The sequence below is a fragment of the Otolemur garnettii genome, unplaced genomic scaffold, assembly GCF_000181295.1.
Source record: "Otolemur garnettii isolate 467f Iridium unplaced genomic scaffold, OtoGar3 scaffold00088, whole genome shotgun sequence".
NCBI lineage: Eukaryota > Metazoa > Chordata > Mammalia > Primates > Galagidae > Otolemur > Otolemur garnettii.
The window spans coordinates 492,669-512,416 of NW_003852483.1; the positions used below are offsets into that span (position 1 = coordinate 492,669).

The 19,748-nt window shown below is 38.2% G+C and overlaps 1 protein-coding gene and 1 pseudogene across 1 annotated transcript in view; both read left to right on the forward strand.

Moving 5' to 3' along the window:
* SPTLC1 (serine palmitoyltransferase long chain base subunit 1) overlaps positions 1-19,748 on the forward strand; it is a 77,628-nt gene that overhangs the window by 28,437 nt on the left and 29,443 nt on the right. The window contains exon 7 of the mRNA XM_003795007.2: positions 16,753-16,882. Coding sequence (XP_003795055.1) covers positions 16,753-16,882 — 130 coding nt within the window. The remainder of the gene's footprint in view (positions 1-16,752; positions 16,883-19,748) is intronic.
* On the forward strand, positions 18,661-19,123 carry LOC105887451 (annotated as a pseudogene).

Here is a 19,748-nt window from a genome sequence, read left to right on the forward strand (position 1 = left end):
CCGCCACTCCAGCTCAAGCCTCTGTGCTCTTTTGAGTGGACTGTTAAATGACTCTTAATTTCGAGTCTCAAATTTACTTTTGTTTCCTTTTCTTTAACATTATAGCTAGAGTAATCTTCTAAAAATGCAAATCAGATTATGTCACACTTTGTTAATACTACATATGTACAAGAGGTCCTATGTTCCTGAAATAAAGACCTAAGTCCTTATTACGATCTTGTGAATTCTGGACACCTTTTTAGCAAATTTTATTTTATTTTATTTATTTTGTTTTTTTTTAGAGATAGAGTTTCACTTTGTCACCCTTGATAGAGTGCTGTGGCATCACAGCTCACAGCAACTTCCAGCTCTTGGGCTTAGGTGATTCTCTTCTCTTAGCCTCCTGAGTAGCTAGGACTACAGGTGCCCGCCACAATGCCCAGCTGTTTTTTTGTTGCAGTTTAACTGAGGCTGGGTTCAAACCTGCCACTCTTAGTATAAGGGGCTAAGCGCCCTATTCACTGAGCCACAGGCGCTGTCCATGTTTAGCTAATTTTATACCATTTTCCCTGACGTGGTTAAGCTGTACCTCAGAGCATTTACACATGCTAGTCCCCATGCCTAGAATACTGTTCCTTCTTTTTTCTCCTAGTTAATTCCTGCTTGTCCTACATATTCATCACTTCTGTGGGGGAACCTCCCCCAACCTCTGAGAGCAGGTCAGGACTCCTACTGCATGTGGGGAGTACTCTTAGAGCCAAAAAGTATTTGGTATCCTCATGAATCCATGTTCACACCAGCACTCACACTGCTTGTCAAGGTCATTCTGCTTCTAGAGCCTCCCTTACATATACATGTGCTTACAGTTTTATATCCATATGTTTATTTGCTTCTGTTCCTTCCTGAAAGTCCATTGCTTAGGATATTATTTATCATTTAGTCATATGCAGTAAACATTAGTTCAGAATGGAGGCTAGAACTCCAGAGGGACTGACTGAACTTTGAAACCTGACCTCCCTCAGCCCCTTAGCACTGTCCTATTACTTGTCACTCACCACTGAGAGTCCTGCAATTGCAGAACGTTTTATTGTGCTTACTCTAGAACCGACTCTTACTCTACCTGGGAGTTTTAAGGGCATGTGGGGCCCATTCTTTACCATAGCCCGACAACAGCCTAGGAGTACTCCAGCAAAGGCCTGGGCCTAAGTAAAACCGTGTTCTGATGTGACCATGAAAATGAATTTTTAATTTTTTGTGCAGTGAAAATAAATCACAGAAACATTCATCACAAACTGGAAAACCATTGATTTAAACATTGTCTCTTATGTTTTTAGTAAAATAAGAGTACTGAAAATTGCAGTGTCCTCTGGTATCATTTTATACACTAGCATCCCACTGTAAATACTTTTTTGGGTTTAAGTCCAGAGAAAGTTTATGAATACAAGTAAATGTGTTTGCATCTTTTGTTTGATAATAAATACTACATTATTATCTTTTTAATTTTAAACCAGGAAGCCTAGGCTAACTTTACTTCTGTGATATACCCAGTGTCTTCAAATTTCAGTTTCTAGTGAATCATGAGACAACATAATTATTCTGTTCTATGTAATTTTAAATACAGTAGAATCTGCATAGTTGACCTCCTCCCTATATTGACCACCTCCTTAAGTTGACCTGATGTTCATAGATCAAACATGGCACCACATGTATATATGAGTACAGTAGGCCTCATGTGTTGACCGAGGTATTACAGTCCCTTGGGTGATCAACTTACAGAGGTTCTGTGTTCTGCCTGAAATTTGTTTGGGTATAGGATCACTAGAGATAAAACTGGTGTTTGGTAAATTGGTTGATTGGTTAGGTGTAGATACTGGTTTTTCATTTCCTTTCTTTTAGTTAACTGTTTTTTTTTAGTTAACTGTAATGCTTTGACAACAGTGCGTCTCAGCACAGTGGTCACATATCCATTAACTCTATGGAGTAGTCACTCCATTAACGCTGTGTTCATGTTACTTCATGTATCTTTTTAAAATTAAACGTTTTACATGGAGATATTAAAGATTAACAAGTGCTTGTAAGAAATAATAACAGAAATTCTGTGTACTCTTAACCGAGTACTCCCGTTGGTAACACCTTGCAGAACTAGCACAGCTTCACAGCCAGGGTGTTGACTTGGTTGTGGTCAAGATACAGAACACTTAACATTACCACAAGGAGCTCGGCACCCATAGCACAGTGGTTACGGCACCAGCCACAAACACCAAGGGTGGCGGGTTTGAACTTGGCCTGGGCCAGCTAAAAAAACAACTGCAACTAAAATAGCCAGGCGTCATGGTAGGCACCTATAGTTCCAGCTTCTTGGGAGGCTGAGGCAAGAGAATCAATTAAGCCCAAGAGTTTGAAGTTGCTGTGAGCTATGAGTCGTGCACTCTACCGAGGGCAACATAGTAAGGACTCTGTCTCAAAAAAAAAAAAGTCAGAACATTACCACAAGGATCCCTTGTGTTGCAACACACGTTTCTCCTGTGCTACACCTTATTTCCTGGCAACCACTGATCTATTCTCCACTTTTGTAATTTTATCATTTTAAGAATGTCACACAAATAGAATCATTCAGTAGGTGGCATTTTGGGATTGACATTGTTCATTGAATATTATTCTTTGGTAACTCATCCAAGTCATTGCTTCTATCAAGGGTTTATTCCTTTTGATTGCTGAATATTATTCCATTGCATAGATATGCCACTTTGTTGAACCAGTTACCCATTATGGACATCTGGGTTGTTTCTAGTTTTGGGCATTACAAATAAAGCTATTTTGAACATTCAGGTATAGGTTTTTGTGTGACCAAAGTTTTTATTTCTCTGGTATATATGCCAAAGAGTATAATTATGGTATAGCATGTTTTTTGTTGGTTTTTTTTTTTTTTTTTCTGAGACAAGTCTCATTATGTTGCCCTTGGTAGAGTGTCATGGCATCATAGCTCACAGCAACCTCAAACTCTTGGGCTTAAGCCAGTGGTTCTCAACCTTCCTAATACTGCGAGCCTTTAATACAGTTCCTGTGGGTCGCAACCCATAGGTTGAGAACTGCTGGCTTAAGCAATTCACTTGCCTCAGCCTCCCAAGTAGCTGGGACTACAGGAGCCCACCGCAATGCCTGGCTATTTTTGTTGTTGTTATTGTAGTTGTCATTGTTGTTTAGCTGGCCTGGGCCAAATTCAGACCTGCCAGCCTGGGTGTATGTGGCCCATATTCTACCGACTGAGCTACGTGCGCCCCCCACATGTTTAGTTTTTTTGTTTGTTTTTGCAGTTTTTGGCCAGGGCTGGGTTTGAACCCACCACCTCCAGTATATGGGGCCAGAGCCCTACTCCTTTGAGCCACAGGCACTGCCCCCACATGTTTAGTTTTTAAGGCACTATCTGACTGTTTTCCAATGTGGCTACACCATGTTGTCTTCCCAGCAATGATGTATGAGTCATCCAGTTTCTCCACATCTTTAAGAACATTTGTTATTAACACTTTTTTTTTCCTTATTTTAGCCAGTCTGATAGGTGTCTAAAGATACCTCATTGTGGTTTTAACTTACATTTCTTTGATGGCTAGTGATGTCAGACATCTTTTCATATGCCTATTTGCCATCTCCTTTTTATTATTATTATTATTTGGGATTTATTGAGAGTATAAAGAATTAGGTTACACTGATTGCATTTGTTAGATAAAGTCCCTCTTTTTTTGTGAATATTAAATACCTTTATTTAAAGATTCTGGAAAATGAGTTACTTTTAACTAACATACATGCTTTTAAATATGAAGATCTCAATTGCTAGACATGCAGATTAGTTAATAAGAATGAACTTGTTCTAGCATTTACAGTCTCCATGCATCTTGCTAGACTGTTAAGTTTCCTCCCATATGAAAACTTTCCTTGTCACTTCCAATACTTTAATATTAAGTTGCCATTTACATCTCACTATGGTACACATGCCAAAAACACCTTATACACTGACAGAGGCTTGTGCCAAATTTTGAGAACCTTCTCTAGGTTCAATGCAATTAAATACTATTAAGAATTTATGCAGTGGCTCACACCTGTAACCCTAGCATTCTGGGAGGCTGAGGCAGGTGGATCACTCTAGCTCAGGAGTTCAAGACCAGCCTGGGCAAGAGCAAGACCACATCTCTAAAAACAGCCAGAAGCTTTGGCGGGCGCCTATAGTCCTAGCTACTCAGAGGCTGAGGCAAAAGGATTGCTTGAGCCCAAGAGTTTGAGGTTGCTGAGCTGTGAAACCACAGCACTCTACTGAGGGGCAACAAAGTAGAATTGTCCCCCCCCCCCAAAAAAAAATTCTTACCAGCTCTACTGTGGGTCTTTCTTCCAACTGGCCTGTTATACCACGCCATCAAATCTCAAGAGTTAGGTGACTTTTGGTCACCTTGTCTAAAAGTTACACACATGGCTTCTTGTTCAGAGCTACTAATGCATAATGGAACTTATTCATTTCTTCATCTGTAAAATGGTAGACTAGAATATATCAAATGTGTGAGAATTAAATGAAAAGATGAACATGAAGTATCGTATTACACTGCCCTATCACCACCAGCACTGTTTCATTGCTTTAACTCTACTTTAGTGCATGGACACATGTTGCTACAAAGTTAGTAAAAGTACAGAAGGTTCCAAAAAAACATATACACATTTTAAGAAAAGCAAAAACTACTAAAATTGTAATACTGAATATATGCCCATCACAAAAGATAAAAAATACAAGTCACATTTGACTTCTGCAATTACAAGAGGTGCTCAAAGTGGTTACCATCAATGTCCAGACAGTTCTGATTTTGGAGAACTGTCTGAGTGACACTGACCAAAGTGTTTGCCTGTATCGCTGCACATACCCTTTCAATTTCTTCCCGAAGTTCCACCAGTGTAGCCGGTTTTCTGTGGTACACCGCATCCTATAAGGCGCCCCACAGGTAGAAGTCAAGGGGTGTAAAGTCAGGAGACCACGGGGGAAACTCTACCACCCCTCTGCATCCTACACATTTTCCTGGCAAATTCTCATCAAGGTAAGCTTTCACGTCTGAGTGGAAGTGTGGTGGGGCACCGTCTTGCTGGAAGCAAAACATATCATCCCCAAAAAGTGTCCGAATTGCAGGCAAAATGGATGTACATAGCATGTCTAGGTACACTGGACCAGTAATAGGACCCTCAAAAAAGAATGGTCCAATGAGTCCCCTCAATGACAGTCCACACTAGACATTGAGGCCCAGTAAATGGACATCCTTTTCCACACGTGGAATTTCTTTAGCCGAATATACATAATTATGTCGGTTGACTATTCCATTTAGTTTAAACTGTGCTTCGTCAGACCAAACCATTTTCCCCACATACTCCTCATCCACTTGTACCATGTTTTGGAACCACTCACAGTATTGCGCCCTTCGATCAGGGTCATCTTCATTCAATGAATGTAATAATCTTGGGACAAAAACTTCCCACTTTGCTGTCTTAAGAATGTGTCATATGCTCGTTCTGCTGTTCCCAGTCTCACATGCACACTGTTTGGTGGACTTCTGTGGTGAGCATGTGAACTGCTCCAGCACAATCGCAGACACAGTAGGCTGTGGCTGTGCAAGGCCTCCTGGACCTTCCCTTGTGCATGTCGCACACGGTGCCATGCATCTCAAACTCATCACAAATGAGCACAGTTGTCAGATGTGTTGGAGGGTCTATTGTATACTCATGCCTCCACTGTCACTGCACTTGCACAATGTTCTTGAATTTCAAATACCACTTCAAAATGGTCTTGTGCTCCTCAAACAACAACCATGACTTCACCATTTTCTTTGACTGTCCTGCCTGTCTCGTGGTGATTGACGTTGGCAATCATTTGAGCGAATGTCATAGTACACATTGCTACTGTAATTACATTCATAGTTGGTGACTGAGAAGGCTAAGTACTATCTAGATAACATCTCCTAAAATATGCATACATTTTTTGGCACTTACTGTAAGCTCAAGGCACTTACTGTAACTATATAGAGTGACAGTTGGTATAAGTCAGGTAAAATACCAACACCAGAGCATCCCAGCTGTGATAGCTTGTGCCTGTAGTTTTCAACCTGTGCTTAGACCTGAGGACTCTGCACCTCTGCAGACACTGGTGATGAACTCCCAAGGCCCAAGGTTGGCCAGAGTTGGGCTCTTGCTGCTGCAGGCTGAGTCCGGCCTGAAACCCACTACATAGTAGTGGTGGGTCAGTCCACCCAACTGCACGGGACAGAGACCCGATAAAGTTCCTCTTATAACTGTGTCCCATCCCCCAGAGGTGTGTCATATATCATGACCCCCTGTCCCCCATCTCCTAGCCTCTTCCCCCCTCCCTGCTTCCTCATTCTCCTACCCCACCCTTTGTATTCGCTCATCTACTGCCTTCATATTAGACTTGAGTACACTAGGTTCTTGCTTCTCCATTCCTGTGATACTTTACTAAGAAGAATGTGTTCCACTTCTATCCAGGTTAATTCAAAAGATGTAAAGTCTCCATCTTTTTTAATGTCTGAATAATATTCCATGATATACATATATCACAGCTAGTTAATCCATTCCTGGGTTGGTGGGCATTTAGGTTGTTTTCACATTTTGGCAATTGTAAATTGAGCTGCAGTAAACAGTTTAGTTCAAATGTCCTTATGATAAAAGGATTTTATTTTTCTTCTGGGTAGATGCCTAGTAATGGGATAGGAAGATCAAATGGGAGGTCTAATTTGAGTTCTTTGAGGATTTTCTCCATACTTCTTTCCAAAAAGTTTGTATTAGTTTGTAGTCCCACAAGCAGTGTAAAAGTGTTCCCTTCTTTCCACATCCATGCCAGCATCTGCAGTGTTGAGACTTTGTCATGTGGGCCATTCTCACTGGAGTTCAGTGATATCTCAGGGTAGCTTTGATTTGCATTTTTCTGATGCGTAGGGACGATGAGCATTTTTTCATATGTTAGCCATTCATCTGTCTTCTTTAGAGAAGGTTCTATTCATATCTCTTGCCCAGTGACATATGGGATTATTTGTTTGTTTGTTGTTGATTAATTTGAAATCTCTGTAGATTCTTCTTGTCCAACCATTGCCAAATTCATAACATGCAAATATCTTTTCCCATTCTGAAGGTTGTGTATTTGCTTTGGTTGTTGTTTCCTTAGCTGTACAGCTTTTCAGTTTATTTAAGTCCCATTTGTTTATTTTTGTTGTTGTTATTGCACTTGCCATGGAAGTCTTCTTCATAAAATCTTTCCCCAGGCTGATATCTTCAAGTGTTTTCCCCATACTTTATTAGAGGATTTTTGTTGTTTCATGCCTTAGATTTAAATCTTTTATCCATCTTGAATCAATTTTTATAAGTGGTGAGATGTGTGGGTCCAGTTTCAATCTTTTACATGTGGTTATCCAGTTTTCCCAACACTATTTATTGGATAGGGAATTTTTTTCCCTCAGTGTATGTTTTTGTTTGGTTTATCAAAGATCAGGTGGCTGTAAGATGTTAGTTTCATCTCATGGTTTTCTATTGGTTCCAATGTCTATTTTTTTGGTGCCAGTACCATGCTGTTTGGATCACTATGGTCTTGTAGTATAGCCTAAAGTCTGGTAGGGTAATGCCCCTGGCTTTGTTTCTGTAGTACTAAGAATTGCCTTGGCTATACAGCATTTTTTTCTGGTTCCATTACAAAACAAAAATCATTTTTTCCAAATTTTGAAAGTATGATGATGGTGTTTTAATGGAGATTGCATTGAATCTGTACCTTGCTTTGGAAAGTATAGACATTTTGACAATGTTTATTCTTCCCAGCCATAAGCATAGTATGTTCTTCCATTTTGTTAATATCTTCTGCTTTTTCTTTTCTTAGAGTTTTGCAATTTTCTTTATAGAGGTCCTTCACGGCTTTTGTTGTGTATATTCCTAGGTATTTCTTTCTTTCTTTTTTAAAACTACTGTAAAGGGCAGTGCCTGTGGCTCAAAAGGGTAGAGTGCCAGCCCCATATGCCGGCAGTGGTGGGTTCAAACCCAGCCCTGGTCAAATAAATAAATAAATAAAAATAAAGCTACTATAAAGGAAATTGTGTCCTTGATTAGCTTCTCATCTTGGCTGTTCTTGGCATTTACAATGGCTACTGATTTGTGGACATTGATTTTATACCCTGACATATTGCTGTATTTTTTAATCACTTCCAGGAGTCTTGTGGTTGAGTCTTTGGAGTTCTCTAAGTATAAGATCATACTGTCAGTAAAGAGCGAGAGTTTGACCTCCCCTGCCCCCATTTGGATGCCTTTTATTTTCTTCTCTTGCCTGATTGTATTGGCTAGAATTTCTAGTACTGTGGCTGAATAGTAGTGGTGATAGAGAACAACCTTGTCTGGTTCCAGTTCTAAGTGGAAAAACTTTTAGTTTTATTCTATTCAGTATAGTATTAGCTGTGGGTTTGTCATAGATGGCTTCAGTCAGTTTAAGAAGTATGCCACCTATGCCTATATTCTTCAGTGTTCTAATTAAAAAAGGATACTGAATTTTATCAAATGCTTTTTCGGCATCTTTTGAGAGGATCACATGGTCTTTGTTTTTGCTTCTGTTGATGTGGTGAATAACATTTATGGACTTGTGTATGTTAAACTAGCCCTCCATCCCTGGAATGAAACCTACTTGTTGGTGATGAATGATTTTTTTTTTTAATGTGTAGTAGCTATAATCTATTGGCTAGGATTTTATTGAAAATTTTGTCATCTATATTCATTAGTGAAATTGGCCTGAAGTTCTCCTTTTTAGTTGGGTCTTTTCCTGGTTTTGGTATCAGGGTGATGTTTGCTTTGTGGAACATGTTGGGGGAAGATTCCTTCCTTATCAAATTATTGGAGTAATTTCTGCAGCATGGATATAAGCTCTTCTGTGAAGTTTTGATAGAATTCTGGTATGAAGCCATCTGGACTAGGGCATTTTTTTGTTGGGAGATTTTTTATTGTTTCTTCTATCTCAGCTCTTGAAATTGGTCTGTTCAAGAGATCTATTTGTTCTTGGTTAAGTCTAGGAAGAGGGTGCAATTCTAGATATTGATCTGTTTCCTCCACATTTTCAAATTTCTGGGCATAGAGCTTCTTGTAGTACTCAGAGATAATCTCTTGTCTCTCTATGGCTTCGTTCTTATTTACCATTTATCATTTCTGATTGAGAGGTTATTAGAGATTTTACTCTGGCCAAAGTTTCATTGATTTTATCTATTTTTTCAAAAAACCAACTTTTTGTTTCATTAATTTTCTGAATGATTTTTTTGTTTTCAATTTCATTAATCTCTCATTTAATTTTGGTTATTTCTTTTCTTCTGCTGAGTTTGGGATTTGATTGTTCTTCTTTTTCCAGTTCCATAAGATGGTTCATGAATTTGTTGATACACTCTTCTTTCTATTTTTCGAATGTAGGCATCTAATACAATATACCTCTCTGTTAAGAATGCTTTTGCTGTATTCCACAAGTTTTGGTAACTTGTGTCTTCATTGTCATTATGTTTGAGGAATTTAATGATTTCCTCTTTTATTTCTTCCTGAACTCAACTATCATTCAGCATAAGGTTATTTAATTTCCATTTCTTTGTATGTGGATGAAAGTTTTTGTTGGAGTTGAGTTCTATTTTTATATTGCCTTGTGGTCTGAGACAATACAGAGTATTGTATCTATTCACTTAATTTTGCTAAGGTTTGATTTGTACCCTAGGATGTGGTCTATTTTAGAGTACGTACCATGGGATGGCAAGAAAAATGTATATTCTTTAGCTTTGGGATGGTGTATTCTGTACATATCTATTAATCCCATTTGTTCTAGAGTCACATTTAAGTCCTTTTTGTACCTTTGTTTAGTTTGTTTGGAGGATCTGTTGAGAGTTTCTGTTAGGGGATGTTAAACTCCCCAGCTATTGTGGTGTTAAGGGATATCATATTGCTTAGAACCATTAAGGTCTGTTTCATAAATCTGGGAGCATTTAAGTTGGGTGCATAAATATTTAAAATTGAAAAGTCTTCTTTTTGTATTGTTCCTTTGACCAGTATAAAGTATCCATATTTGTCTTTCTTAACTTTAGTTGTTTTAAATCCACTTGTATCTGAAAATGAGACCGCAACCACTCCTTTCTTCTGATTTCCATTTGCTTGAAATACTGTTTTCCATCCCCTAACCTTGAGTCTTGATTTGTCCTTCAAGGCTAGGTATGTTTCCTGGAGACAGCATATGGATGGCTTATGCTTTTTTATCCAGTCAGCCAGCCTATGCCTCATCAGTGGTGAATTCAATCAGGTGACATTTATTGAGAGAATTGATGTGTGGTGGAGTTCTGTTCATTTAGGCCATTGTGGAAGCTAAGTTTTGACCTTTAGCTTCTTAATGTTTACTTAGCTGGTGGTCCATTGTGATGGTCAGTGTTGAGAATAGGTCTGAGTAGTTCCTGCAGAGTTAGTCTTGTTGTGGCAGATTTCCTTGGTTTTTGTATATTCACAAAAGATTTGATTTATCCATCAATTTTGAAGCTAGTTTAGTAGGATATAGAATTCTGGGATAAAAATTGTTTTGTTTAAGAATGTTGAAGGTGGATGACCATTCTCTTCTGGCTTGGAAAGTTTCAGTTGAAAAGTCTTCTGTCATCCTAATGGCTTGGCCTCTGTCAGTTGGTGCTTACTCCTGGCTGCTTGTAGAATTTTTTCTTTCATCTTGACTTTGGACAGGTTCAGGACAGTGTGCCTTGGTGAAGCTCTGTTTCAATTGAGATGACCCAGGGTTCAATATCCATCTGAAAGGAGTGTGTCAGGATTGTTAGTAAAATCTGAGAAGTTTTCATTTATGATAGTTTCCAGTAGGGCTTCCATTCCTTTGGGGCAATCTTCTTCTCCTTCAGGGATCCCTATTATTCGTGTGTTTGACTGCTTCAAGGAGTCTCATAGTTTTCTAAGCAACTGTTTTACTTTCTCTGTCTTCTGCCTCTTTGATTACTTGAGTTAACCGGAAAACTATACCCTCTAGGGCTGAGGTTCTTTCTTCTCCATAGTCTAACCTATTTTTGATACTGTCCACTGCATTTTTATATTCCTTGATTGTCTCCTTCATTTCGTTAAGCTCTACTGTATCTTTTCATATCTACATATCTCTTGTTTGACTTTTGGTTCTGTCTTTTCATTTTCTTATCCTTTTGTCACCTTCATTTTGTTAAGCTCTGCTGTATCTTTTCTGTATCTACATATCTCTTGTTTGACTTTTGGTTCTATCTTTCCATTTTCTTATCCATTCCTTTTATTGTCTTTATATTTTAAATTCCCTCTTAATCATCCATATTTTATATTCCCTTTCTGTCAAATTCATTAATTCTTTTTTTTGTTTTTTGGCTGGGGCTGGGTTTGAACCTGCCACCTCTGGCATCTGGGGCTGGTGGCCTACTCCTTTGAGCCACAGGCACCACCCCAAATCCATTAATTCTTTACAGGTGGAGTTTTCTGCAATAGCTGCTTCATGGTCCCTTGGGGGAGTTGCTCTGTTTGGGTTTTTCATGTTGCCCAGATTTTTCTATTGGTTCCTCCCCATTTGTTCTTTCTTCTTATTCACCTCCTTGTCTTCTTTTTTCCTTCTTACTTCCTTTTTGCCTATCCCACTCCTACCATGTTTCTGAGCATTTTTATTGTGAATGAGTGTTGGATTTGGTAAAATGTTTTTTCAATATTCGTTAATATAATAATTGATTTTTCTTCTTTCGTTCATTAATATATGGTCGATTACATAGATTTATTCTCAAATATTGAACCAGCCTTTTATACCTGGAATAAAAACCACCAATTGGTTATGCTATGTATTTCTCTTTATATATTGTATTTGTTACGTACTATTATATATGTTATATAGTTATATATTATTGGTTATGTTATGTATTTCTCTTTATATATTGAATTGTATTGCTAATGTTTTGTTAACGATTTTGTGTCTTTATTCATGAGGTAGACTGTCCCATAGTAGCTTTATTTGCTACTTTGGTTTTGTAGAAGGATATTACTTCATAAAATTAATTGGAAAGTATTCCCTTGTTTTCTGGAGCAGATTATATAGAATTATGTTTACCTCTTTAAATGTTTGGTAAAATCCTTCAGTGAAACTATCTGGGCCCAGAGATTTCTTTCTTAGAAGTACTTAATTATGAATTCAATTTCCTTAGTTGTTACTGGGCCATTCAGATTATCTGTGTCTCATTGAGTGAGTTGACATAATTTGTGTTTTTCAAGGAATTGGTTTATGTTTTTCTGAGTTGTCAAATTTATATGTGTAGTACTGTTTGTAGTATTCTCTTATTACGAGTGTCTGCAGGATCCATGTGATAACCCGTTTCCTGCCTGGTACTGGAGTGTGTCTTTTCTCCTTTTTTCTCTGTTAGTCTTGCTACAGGTTTGTTGATTTTTATTGGTCTTTTCAAAGAATCAGCTATTTATTTCACTGATTTTTTTTCTCTATTATATTTTTGTTTTCAATTCCATTGATTTGTGCTATTTATAATTTCCTGCCTTTTGCTCACCTTGGTCTATTTTGTTCTTTTTCTCAAATTTTAAGATGGGAACTTCAGTTATTAATTTGAGACTTTTTCTCTCTTCTAAGATATGAATTAAGTGCTGTGAATTTTCTTCTCAGTACTGCTTTATTTGTGTCCTACAAATTTTGATGTATTATATTTTCATTTTTATTTAGTTCATTGGATTTTTTTTTTTTTTAATATGCCTTTAGTCATCTTTCTCTCTCTCTAAGAAATGCAGTGACAGAATCTTGTTAAGTTGCCCTGGCTGGCCTCAAACATTTGGCTTATGGGATCCTCCTGCCTCAGTCTCCCAGGTAGCTAGGTGGGTCTATAGACATGTGTCACACACATCCAGCTTTGTTTTTTGCTCTTTGGGGTTTTTTTTTTAAACCCATGGATTATTTAAAAGTATGCTGCTTTCTAGGTGTTTAGAAATGTAAAATCTATTGTAGTTTGTTTTCTGGTTTGTGATATGGTCTTTTGGAATATGTTCCATAGGCATGGCATGTAAGACTGTGTATTTAGCTGTTGTTTGCTGGAGTGTTTTATAAATGTCAATTAAGGGCTGGGCACAGTGGCTCACCCCTGTAATCTTAGCACTCTGGGAGGCTGAGGTAGAAAAATTGCTTGAGCTTATGAGTTTGAGACTAGCCTGAGCAAGAGTAAGACCCATCTCTAAAAATAGCCAGGTGTTATGGGTACCTGTAGTCCCAGCTACTTGAGAGGCTGAGGCAAAAAGATCATTTGAGCCCAAGAGTTTGAGGTTGCCGTGAGTTATGATGCAACAGCACTCTACTGAGGGCAACAAAGTGAAACTGGCTCCAAAATGAAAAAAAAAAAGTCAATTAAATCTTGTAGGTTAATGGTGGTGTTGAGTTTTTCTATCTCTTTGATTTTTTTATCTAGTTCTATCAGTTGTTGAGCGAAGGGTTAGTAAAGTCTACAAATGTAATTGTGAATTTGTCTATTTCTCCTTTCAGTTGTATCAGTTTTTGTGACTCAGGTTTTGTAACTCTGTTGTTTGGTTGGTGCTTATTTGGGATTGCTAAATTTTTTTGGGTGAATTGACTGTGTTAGCGTTGCATGTGTATAATGTCTTTCTCTGTTTCTGGTCATTTTCTTTTTTCCCATGTCTATTTTATTAGATGTCTTTTTCATTTGTATTTATTTTGTATATTTGTGTATGTATACATACTTCTTACTACGTATATCATTATATTTTAAGTGAGTTTCTTTTTTCTTTTCTTTTTAGAGACTGAGTCTCACTTTATTGCCCACAGTAGAGTGCTCTGGCGTCACAGCTCACAGGAAGCTCCAGCTCTTGGTCTTGGGCGATTCTCTTGCCTCACCCTCCCAAGTAGCTGGGTCTACAGGCGTATGCCACAACGCCTGGCTATTTTTTGGTTGTAGTTTGGCCAGGGCCGGGTTTGATCCTGCTACCCTCGGTATATGGGGCTGCTGCCCTACTCACTGAGCCTCAGGCACTGTAGACAGTATATAATTGGGTCACATTCTTTAATCCACTAGATTTGTCTCTCTTTAAGTCATGCATTTGTTCACTTACATGTAATGTAATTATTGACGTTTAGGGTTTGAATCTGCCATTTTGGTTTTGTTTCTTATTTGTTCTCTCCACTTTTTTTTTTTTTTTTGAGACGGAGCCTCAAGCTGTCCCCCTGGGTAGAGTGCTGTGGCATAGTTCACAGCAACCTCCAACTCCTGGGCTCAAGTGAGTCTCCTGCCTCCGCCTCCCAAGATGCTAGAACCACAGGTGCCCGCCACAACACCTGACTATTTTCTTTTTTTCCGGTTGCAGCCATCATTGTTGTTTGGCGGGCCTGGGCTGGATTCGAACCCGCCACCTTAGGTGTATATGGCTGGCACCTTAGCCATTTGAAGCCACAGGCGCTGAGCCTCCACTTTTTGTTTCTCTATTTTTTTTCTTGCTTTTCTGTGAATTCATTGAATATGTTTTAGAATTGCATTTTTATCTATAGTATTTTTTAAGTGTCTGTCTTTGTATAACTTTTTAACTCATTGCTTTAAGTGTTATGTGTTTGTTGTCACAGGCTACTGGTATCATTTTACTAGTTCAATTATAGGCACTTCTAACCTCTCTTTACGTCCCTTTATATTTCTCATTTATAATCTAATTGTTGTATTTTCTGTACATATAGTAAGAACCACGTCAGACAGTGTTGTACTTTTTTCTTTAACTGTCTAAAATAATTTAGAAAATTCTAGAGGAGAAGAAAAGCCTTGTAGTGTATTCCCCCCCTTTTATTTTTTAATATTTGTTGTGCTCTTTCTTCCTTTCTGATAATTTAAGGTTTTTCTTTTATGGCTCTCCCCCCCCCCCCCATTTAGAGGACTTCCTTTAGGGTAGATGTAGTGATAAATTCTCTTTGTTTTCCTTCAGCTGAGAATGTTTTAATTTCCTCTTCATTCTTAAAGAATATTTTTGCTGGTTATAGGAAACTTGGTTGGCAGTTCTTTTTTGTCAGCATTTGAAGTATATTGTTACACTTTTTTCTGGCCTTCATGGTTTCTGATGAGAAATCTTGCTGTCATTCAAATTATTTTTCCATCTGTGTTAAGTGCCATTTTTCTCTGGCTGCTTTCAAGATTTTTTTCTTTGTTACTAGTTTTCAGAAGTTTGACTATAATGTTTCTTGGCATCTATTTGTTTGGGTTTGCCTATTTTAATTTTGTTCATCTTCTTTAATCTATAGGTTTAAACCACTTGGCAAATTTGGGGGATTTTTAACCATTTTTTCTTTGAGTAGTTTTTCAGCCCATCCTTTTTCTCATCTTCTGCAATTTTAATGATGTGAATGTCAGATCTTTTATTATAATCCCACAGATCCCTTAGGCTCTATTCATTTCTTTCTAGTCTATTTCCATTCTGTTGTGCAGTAAATAATTTCTGTTGCTCTGTCTTTCAGGTCATTGATCCCTTCCTTTCTTTCCCCTCATTCTGCTCCTAAATCTATCCACTAAGCTTCTTATTTTGGTTATTTTGTTTTTCAGTTCTAATATCTCCACAGCACTTCTTTGAATCTTTCATTTCATTGCTGAGGCTTTCTGTTATTGTATTTGTTTCAAGCATGTTCACAATTGCTCATTGAAACATCTTTATCATTGCTATTCTAAAATTGTCATATAATCTTGATATCTTTGTTATCTCACTTTTGACATTTGTTTTCTTTCATTCTGTTTGATGTCTTCTAATTCTTGGTATAAGTGGTAGTTTACTGAAACCTGGGCATTTTCATATTAATGCTATTACCATCTATACCTTATTTAAACCATCTGTTTTAATTGGTGTTCTCTGACACAATTCCAACAAGGGAAGGGGTTGGGGACCTGTTGTTTCATTTCTACCAGAGGGGCGTGCACTCAAGGATATCTACTCAGCCTCCATTAACACCAGGAGAATGGGGGCTTCTTTGTTGTTGCTCAGTATTGGTGATAGTGCTAACACTCCCCTACTCTCCTTTGATACCACCCAATGGAGGTAAGGAAGATGGATACCCCGTTACTGCCCGGTGGAGGCATCCACTTGTTACCAACCAGCAGGGGTAATAAAAGTCCCTGCTCTCTACTTGGCCTTCTCTGACACCACTCTAGGAGAGATGTTGGAGTGCCATTTTATAGGCTCTTGAGGGTCAGAATCTAGGTTCCCTGCTCCGCCTTTGCTGGTGTAGATGGGCTTGGGGGCCACAATTTTTCTCTGGTGTCTTGCTACAGTAGGGTGGCTATTACCCCAAAGTTTTCTTTCTAGCTGGCTTGCCAGTATCGCTTGTCATGGCAAAATAATGGCAGGGTAATGTGCCAGTCAACTCAAAGATACCATTGATGGTGAAGTACATCAATATATATTTTTGAAAAGAGGAAAGTATGCGAATAAACCAATATGCCATCCATAGTTAGGGTGCGTGCCGATTTCAAAGAGGCTAAAATATGGTAAGAGTTTGCTTCTTGGAATAGATTAAATATAGTAGTTATGTGAAAGGGACTTGAAGAGTGAAGAGCAAACAATGACATTTAAATACTCAAACATGTTTTATTTACTTGTGGTTGTTCAAGTTAACAGTTGGAGATTGGTCAGCTTACAAAAGCAAGCATTCCTTTCTGAGAATGTTGACAAGGCCCTTTAAACTCCAATTTGGTGGATCTCTTTTCCTTGCAGAGATAGCGCTGCCTGCTTTGCTATTCAGAAAGGATTACAGGCATCACGTAGTGACATTAAGTTATTTAAGCATAATGATATGGCTGACCTGGAGCGACTGCTAAAAGAACAAGAGATTGAAGATCAAAAGGTATGATTCTTTTGAAGAAAATTATACAGTTCTTTTGTACTTTCTAACCAGCTAAATTATATATGAAGTGGTAATTTGTCACAAAACTTGCCTGCGGAGCACATTTGGATATTAAGTAAGGGCGTTCCTGCTTATTAAATGTACTTCATGTTAGAGAGCCAAGTTTAATTGTAATTGCCTTGTCATTGCCATAATTATAGACGGCACATTTGAGGGAGGTAATCCAGGTAGCTTTCTAAGAGATCAAGAGAAGGAAAGAAAAAGTGAGCACTTGGTGAGTGCAGAGATACATACACTCAACTAGGCTTAATGACACTGAACCACATTAGGACCTTAATTAGATATACCTATTTAATTCAAAATAGGCTTCTTCATATCACAATAAATCACATATTGATTACATGGAGGAAGGAATGACAGCAAATCTTAATGTATTAATATCTGAACATAATGAATTCTTTCTCTCCATCTACTTCTATCCTGGCCCTCTGAGCAGCTGCTGCCTGTGGGAGTGACTGCCGCAAACACACTCTCCTTGGAGCTGCAGCCCTGTTCTCCATCTTTCTCTTAGGAACTTAACCAGCTCCTGGTGATGGTGGTTCAGAAGTACTCCTTGGTGTTCTGATTAGAGAGTGGAACAGAGGAGATGTGTTCAGAGCCTCATTGTCAGACCCACAGCTTATTTTCACCTGATGATGTAGACAGATAAGGATCACTCTGTTCTGGTTCTGTGCCCACATGGTGTGTGGCTTATACCAGGAGCCTGGTCATGCAGCCTCCACCTCAGATACCACTTCCAAGTGGACTTTGCCCAGTGCAACTCATTCATAACAGGAATAACTAATAAAAGTGCTTAACAGATTTCTCAATTTTGTCTTAATTCCCACTTTCCCCAAATATTTGCATTATTCCTAAAGTATTCTATCATCTTTGTTTAGGTGTTAGCCTAAGTGCAGCACTTCATGAATATACATGTTCTCATGATGAATATGCATGACTTAGCATTTCATGCTAGCTCTGCTATAGCCCAGTGTTTCATATTTATACAGTTTAGAAAAATCTAAAGGGAAAATCTTAAAATTGAGACCATTGCACTGATTAATTTCTTTCTATAAATCGTGAAAACATGTCTCTTATTCTGATTCAGTAATAGAGTGCTAGCTACCAGATTGAAGACCACTGTCTTGGAAAGTATGACCAGTGAGCCAGTCTGCTGCCAAGTTAGTATTGTATAAATTTGGAAAACATGATATTGAAGTGTGTGTGTGTGTGTGTGTGTGTGTGTGTTTACAAGATTTTTAACCCATGGAACTTTTATTTATGCGTAGCAACAAAATAAAATCTTGAAAGTTATTTTTACTTTTTTATTTAATTTATTTGTACCAGAAGTAGGCTTTCTAAATAAATTTACATTTGGGTTTTTAGATATATTCTTTTTCAGTTTCATTTTCACATGACTGTTAACTTTTTGAATGTTTTCTTTATCAATTTTCAAACGGTTGTGATTCATAGACTTTCTTAAACTTTCTTTTCCTATAGACTTCTCTTGTCCTATATTAATTCTGTTAAAAGGAATGGGTGATAGATATGAACAGTAACTCAAAGAATACAACATAACTATGAATAAGTGAAAATATAACTTGACATCACTAATCAGTAAGGAAATTAAGCTAGAGTTCTTGCCTATCTGAGTAGGGTGCATTTTTATTAATACTAATCAGTGACAACACAGATGTAGTGAGACTAAAGATACTCCTGTAACACTGGGAAGAATTTAAATAAGTACTGCCTTTCTACAAGGTAAATGGGTAGATATATTCCAGGATCCTAGCTGGTCCTTTCACCACAGCAGCCATCAGAGTTTCCAGCTACTGTCCACAGCCCTGGCTCTGCGCTACCTGACGGTCATGGCTCTCAACAAGGGCCACAGGGTGACCAAGAACACAAGCAAACGGAGGCACAGCCACCGCTGCTGCAGGCTCCTCACCAAACGTATGAAGTTCATGTAGGACATGATCTGAGAGGTGTGTGGCTTTGTCCTGTGTGAGCAGCGTGCCATGGAGTTGCTCAAGGTTTTCCAAGGACAAATGGGCCCTCAAGTTCATCAAGAGAAGAATAGAAACACACATTCATGCTGAAAGGAAGCTGGAGGAGCTGAGCAAAGTCTTGGCCACCATGAGGAAAGCAGTTGCCAAGAAGATCGAACGCCCCTCCCTTCTGTGCACAGTAAAACCTTTGTAGATAAAAAAAGAAAAAAATGATAATCAGAAATAGTGTCAAAGGTACTCATATGTTATAAAAAAACAAAATGAAGGGAAAAACCTAAATCCAACATTAGAGAAATAGTTAAAGTAATTTATGGTTATACCCACAAAGTAGAATATCTCTGTTAAAATCACATTTTTTTTTTTTTTTTTGAGACAGAGCCTCAAGCTATCCCCCTGCGTAGAGTACCATGGCATCACAGCTCATAGCAACCTCCAACTTCTGGGCTCAAGCGAGTCTCCTGCCTCAGCCTCCCAAGTAGCTGGGACCACAGGCACCCACCACAATGCCCGGCCATTTTTTAGTTGCAGCCATGATTGTTGTTTGGCGGGCCCGGGCTGGGGATTCGAACCCACCACCTTAGGTGTATGTGGCTGGCGCCTTAGCTGCTTGAGCCACAGGCTCCGAGCCTAAAATCATATTTTAAATAATATTAAATAATGTGGAAAATGCTCATAACAAAATTTTTAAAAATCAGATCCTAAAAATATGCCAATAAAATCCTAATTCCAAACAATGTAATTTGTAGATGTATGAATTTACAAGAAAGACAAAATTTATCACTGCATAAGACTAGCTAATTTTTTTAATTCTTTTTTTT